Source organism: Dipodomys ordii, unplaced genomic scaffold (assembly GCF_000151885.1).
Source record: "Dipodomys ordii isolate 6190 unplaced genomic scaffold, Dord_2.0 Scaffold21, whole genome shotgun sequence".
Lineage (NCBI taxonomy): Eukaryota > Metazoa > Chordata > Mammalia > Rodentia > Heteromyidae > Dipodomys > Dipodomys ordii.
The window spans coordinates 271,096-277,278 of record NW_012267237.1 but is presented as its reverse complement, the minus strand read 5'-3'; the positions used below and the strand labels follow the sequence as shown (position 1 = coordinate 277,278).

At 55.7% G+C, this 6,183-nt stretch overlaps 1 protein-coding gene across 1 annotated transcript in view; it reads right to left on the bottom strand.

Annotated features, from left to right (window-relative positions):
* Ahrr (aryl-hydrocarbon receptor repressor) overlaps positions 1-6,183 on the bottom strand; it is a 55,748-nt gene that overhangs the window by 32,695 nt on the left and 16,870 nt on the right. Inside the window, exon 3 of the mRNA XM_013013821.1 lies at positions 3,494-3,591. Coding sequence (XP_012869275.1) covers positions 3,494-3,591 — 98 coding nt within the window. The remainder of the gene's footprint in view (positions 1-3,493; positions 3,592-6,183) is intronic.

Below are 6,183 nucleotides of genomic sequence, written 5' to 3'. Positions count from 1 at the left end.
CAGACCTGCACTGCAGCCAGGGGGAGGCCGCCATGAGCTGCTGCACAGACCTGCACTGCAGCCAGGGGGAGGCCGCCATGAGCTGGGGCACAGACTTGCACTGCAGCCAGGGGGTGGCTGCCATGAGCTGGGGCACAGACCTGCACTGCAGCCAGGGGGAGGCCGCCATGAGCTGATGCACAGACCTGCACTGCAGCCAGGGGGAGGCCCTCAGATAAGCACTTTCCTCCCGGCTCTGTGCTACCATGCGCGGCAGGGATGAAGGGAACAGGACACATGCCCACTTTCCAGTGGAGACAGAACAACAGCACTCAGAGGCAGCCAGGAGAGACTTCAGGGGAGGAGGGGGAGGTCCTGGGGAGAGACTGCAGGAGAGGAGGGTGAGGTCCTGTGGAGACACTGCAGGGGAGAGGGGTGGAGGTCCTGAGGAGAGACTGCAGGGGAGAGGGGGGAGACACTGAGGAGAGACTGCAGGGGAGAGGGGTGGGGAGACCCTGGGGAGAGACTGCAGGGGAGAGGGGTGAGGAGACCCTGAGGAGACACTGCAGGGGAGAGGGGGAAGGTCCTGAGGAGACACTGCAGGGGAGAGGGGGGAGGTCCTGAGGAGAGACTGCAGGGGAGAGGGGTGGGGAGACCCTGAGGAGAGACTGCAGGGGAGAGGAGTGGGGAGACACTGAGGAGAGACTGCAGGGGAGGGGGGGGAGGTCCTGAGGAGAGACTGCAGGGGAGGGGGGGGAGGAGACCCTGAGGAGACACTGCAGGGGAGGGGGGGGAGGTCCTGAGGAGACACTGCAGGGGAGAGGGGGGAGGAGACTCTGAGGAGATACTGCAGGGGAGAGGGGGGGAGACCCTGGTGAGAGACTGCAGGGGAGGGGGGGAGACCCTGGTGAGAGACTGCAGGGGAGGAGGGGGAGGTCCTGAGGAGAGACTGCAGGGGAGAGGGGGGAGGAGACCCTGAGGAGAGACTGCAGGGGAGAGGGGGGAGGTCCTGAGGAGAGACTGCAGGGGAGAGGGGTGGGGTCCAGCTTCTGTGAAAGACCTCCACCACAAAGGAGAAGTAGAGAGAATGATTCAAATCACAATAAATTCAATTAGCCTGGGGCGGTGGCCCACACCTGTAATCCCAGCTGGTCAGGAGGCTGTTTCCTTTTTTTGTTTGTCGGTTGTGAGGCTTGAACTCTGGGCCTGAGCGCTGTCCCTGCGCTCTTCAGCTCAAGGAGAGCGCTCTACCTCCTGGGCCACAGCGCCACTTCCGGTTTTCTGGTGGTTCATTGGAGATAAGAGCCTCATGGACTTTCCTGCCTGGGCTGGCTTTGAGCCATGATCCTCAGATCTCAGCCTCCTGAGTAGCTGGGATGACAGGCCTGAGCCACCAGTGCCCGGCTGAGTGTCCATTTTTTTGCTTCCTGTGTTTGTTTTGTGTGGGACCCTGAGTACCACAGTACCATAAAACAAACACAAAAAATAACAACAACAAAACACCTATCTCTAGTTATAGATATGAGAATTATACAGTGAAATAAAAGCATCATAGAAGCTGGGCAGCGGTGGCTCACACCTGTCATCCTAGCTACTCAGGAGGCTGAGATCTGAGGATCACGGTTCAAAGCCAGTCCAGACAGAAAAGTCTGTGCAATTCTTATCCCCAATAAGCCACCAGAAAACCGGAAGTGGCTCTGTGGCTCAAGTGGTAGAGCGCTAGCTTTGAGCTGAAGAGCTGAGGGACAGCACCCAGGCCCAGAGTTCAAGCCCCACAACCGACAAAAAGAAAAAAAAAGAACACCACATAGACACTATAAAATACTTAGGCATAAACCCAATATAAATGGAAGTAATTAGGAGTTCCTAGATGTGATATATAAAGTCTTTGCCTACAAAATGATAAACTGACTTTCATCAGAATTAAACACTGACAAATTGATCTTTGTCAGAATTAATCATTGATAAATCAATCTTCATCAAAATTAAACACTGACAGACTGATCTTTGTCAGAATTAATCACCCCCCCTGCAGTCTGTCATGTCTGGACAAGGAAAAGAGCACATTTTACAAATCGTTCCACAGGATTTATGAACTGACAAAGGACACGTGTCTAGGATTCATAAAGAATTCTCTGAACTCAGCAGCAGAGAAGCAGATGGTCTGCTTTTAGGTGAACAGCTGAATAAACGCAGCAAATAAGCCATCTGTAAGAAGAGTGGTCTGTCTTCTGTAGAGGAAATGCCAGCTGGATTTGTGAGACGCTAACGACAGAATGTCAGCTGTAGGACTTGCTCATTCCCGGGGTGCACCATTGCCTGGCCCCTTGGAATACAGCGCACAGCTTCTCATAATGCTAAGAACATCCCGAGAAACCAGCACCCACAGCCGGGTAGCTCCCCAGATGGAAGGCAGGCCGGCCCCAGCTGACCCTGCTGGGGGCGAAGGTGGGAGGGGAGGCTCACAGGACCTCTGTGGCTGCAGAGGTCCTCTGCTCTCTCTTCAGGGTAATTCCAGAACAGGTCTGGTTCTTGGAGGCCAGTCCTTTCCCACAGCCACAGTCAGGAAAGGAAAATCCCCCTCACCCTGGCTTTGTCATGGTCAGCCGCGTTAGGAGTGGGAGTGGGAAAGACACAGTCCAGGAGGCTCCATGGGTGCCCATCAAACCCCAGGACAGCTCCACTGACCTCCAGGTCCCGTGCCAGACCTCGAGCTCCACAGGCTGCTCCGTCCTGATCACCCCCTGAAGTGTCACAGGCCCAGAGTGAGTGGCTCAGGGAAAGCCCAGCACTCTAAAATCTCAGTGTCCAAGCTGGGCACTGGTGAATCACACCTATAATCCCAGCTACAGGAGGCTGAGATCTGAGGATCACAGTCCAAAGCCAGCCGGGGTAGGAAAGGTCTGTGAGACACTTATCCCAGAAAAAGCCAGAAGTGGTACAATTGCTCAAGTGATATACTGACCTTGAGCCAAAAGAGCTCAGGGAGAGTGCCCAGGCCCAGAGTTCAAGCCTCAGGACTAGAAAATAAATAAATAAAATCCCAGTGCTCCTCCAGCCCAGTCCAGTGTGCACTTCCAGAACTGTCCAGTCCGTCTCAGAAGCCAATCCAGCCAAACTCAGGCGGAGAAGCTCCACGCTGACGTTTCCAGCTCTTTAAACTGGAAAAGGAATGGCTTATTATTTTATTAGATTCTCTCATTGATGAACAAAACCAGAAAATGCAGAATAAAGAAAGACACTCAGACTTGCATGTCGGTCCCGCAGCTACGGCATCTCTCTGTCCCAAACTGTGGGCCTTACCTCCGGGAGTTTGACAACTATCTGTGACCAGGACCGCGTGGGCCTGACTGCTCCTGAGCACACACAGGAGCCTGTGGCTTTATGTTAACTGAAGGGCTTCCCAGAGGAGAGCTGCACGCAAGTGCGGTGCGGGTGTCACCGCCGGGCGCGGGGTCACCGCCGGGTGCGGGGTCACCGCCAGGCATGGGGTCACCACCAGGTAAACGCTCACCTCTAACAGCAGCCGCCCCTCCTGCACAGGACACGCTCTGATAGGGCCTTCTCCGGAGGGGAGGGTGTCCGCTGGCCACACACGCGTCTCCCGCAAGGCTGTAGGGAAGAGCAGACAGATGAGTCCCTGCCGTGCTTTCTGGCTTCCCCAGGCTCACCCCAGGTTCTTGTTGGATGGCGGCCGAGCTGCACGCCCCTTCCCCCCACCTCTGGTAACATGCAGGTTCTACACGGTCTCCACGTACGGCAGGTCAGCCCTGTGAGTGGGGGCCAGGGGGCCTGGAGGAATGAGCCACGCTGGCTGCAAGCGGCTCCCACCTGAGCACCATCTTACCCAGCTCCCTTCCCAGGAAATTTGTGTAGAACCCCAGTCCACTCAGCTTGACAGCTCTGCCCACGACCATGGCCTTTTCCTGGGCCCTAAGCCCCAGTGGATCCCAGTATGGCACAGGATCCTGGCTGGAGAATCAGCCCACCTGTCAGCCCCTCCCAGGCTGGGCCAAAACTGCCTCACAGCCCCCCCCTCCTGCTGTGGGCACAGAGTGAGCACCTGTCCCCCTGACCCAGGAGCGTCCCCCTGACCCAGAAGCGACCCTTCGAGCAGCTTCCCAGTGCTTCCCTCAGCCTACCTCCAACTTGGGGTAGCACTTGCAGCCCTGGGAGTTAAACAGTCTTTAAAAAAATTTTTTTAGGGCTGGCTCAGGGGTAGAGCACTTGCACATGCATGAGGCCCTGGGTTCAATTCCTCAGCACCACATAAGCAGAAAAAAAGCCAAAAGTAGTGTGGTGACTCAAGTGGTAGAGCGCCAGCCTTGATCTGAAGAGCTGAGGGACAGCGCCCAGGCCCAGAGCTCAGGCCCCGTGACCGACAAAGAAAATGTAATTGTTATCATAAGGTGATATACAGAAGGCTTACAGTTACACAAGTCAGGTAAAAAGTACAGTTCTTTCTCAACAACGTCCCCTCTTCCCTCACACTCCCCCAGTTTTCTCCCCTCCCATCCCCATCCACAAGTTGCATAGTTTATTTTCCACATTGTGTCTGAGTACCACTGCTGCATTGGTTCAGCCTTTGTCTTTCCAAAGACAAATAAACAAACAAATAAGACAAAAAGAGAAGAAAGCAAAAACAGCAATATTAAAAACCTATTTCCATTTCCTGGGCCTCACTTGACAGCTGTAAATCTTATCCATTCAGCTGGGTGCTGACCTCAGGGCTCTGCCTGGACACCTAACTCCACATCTGCAGCGTTGGTGCGTGGGGTTCGTGGAGGACTCTCACCCCAGGCTCCTGAGACAGTCAGGTAAGCGCGTCCTAGCGGAGGGTCCTAGCAAAAGCTGTCCACGTCCTCGGAAGGTGGCTACTCTCGTCTTTACCTGGGAGGGAGACCACGCCGGGGAAGCAGGCCCCTTATTTCTGTCTTGCCAAACTGGCCAGTGATTTCAGTGGGCCCTGTTTACTCAAACAGATGAAATTCTTGATTCTTGTTCTAACTGTGAGGTAGAATATAAACTAGTGTTATTACATGGGATATGTGAATCATCCACTTTTGCCCAAAGGAACAAGTGGTGGACTTTCCACCCACAGGCGGCCGGCCCACTCCCTGACTTTATCAGACTGCCTACCCTCATTTGTTGGGGTCATCCTAAAACAACAACCCCAAAGCCCGCCACTCCCTACCCGGGAAAGCTGCGCACAGACAACAAGCCTTCACCAAGGGCCACAGCCCCTGTTCCTAGCCCACCTCATTGAGAGAGGACGAAGTTGCTGAACTAGGCCTGCTGGGAAGAGATAACCCTCTGCAGTCCACCCAGGCTGAGCCGAGTCCCCACGGCGGTGACTGGGGGACTGTTGGCTTTCTACAGTCTGAGCTGCACCGTGTGGCAATGTCCCAGGGCCTGTCTGCCCCTCTGCAGACCCTTCCCTGGGTTCTCAGCATCTGGCCATGTGCAGGCCCTGCCCTCCAGAGTGGGCAGCGACAACTCTCACCCAAAGCCGGCCTCTGTGCTGGGCTCCCCGGCCCAGGAGGCCATCTGGGCTGTAGACTCAGACCCTCCGACGCCTTGAGCAGGGACCAATGACTGGATATGGGAGGCTGCTCTCCACAGCAAGTCCAGAAGATGGTCCCAGGGCTGTGCTGTGGCCTGTGGCCCACGTCTCTGCCCTCTCTCTTAGAAGCCATCCTGCCACCACCCCGGACTCCCACAGCTAATGGAACTGGAGTTCTGCTCATGGCACCAAGTGTGGAAGAGACCCATTTCCTTCGCCAGAAAATAGGTCCTTCCTGGGGAAACGTGAGCATTCAAGGCACAAAGGGGCAGAGCAGGCTCCCTGGGCCCTGCCCCACACCCTTGTCCACAGTCTTTGCCACACACTGGGCCTGGTCAGTCTCCTGAGGACGCTGCAGGAGTCAATGTTCGTTTTTCATTTTAACCTCTCCTGGGGCAGGCAGCCCCGGCCCTCTGTTCCTGGGAGGAGGAAGCTAGTCTGTCTCTTTATGGGCACAGACTACTGAGAGAATCACCTGGGCTGTAGCTGAGAGCATGCAGTTGCGAGCTAGAGTTTCTGCTCCCCAGTCCTGTCTGGGAGCTCTGGGGACTGGGAGGAGGGTGGTCAGGGTCTGCGCTGGCCTGAGCTCTGGACTGGGAGGAGGATGGTCAGGGTCTGCGCTGGCCTGAGCTCTGGACTGG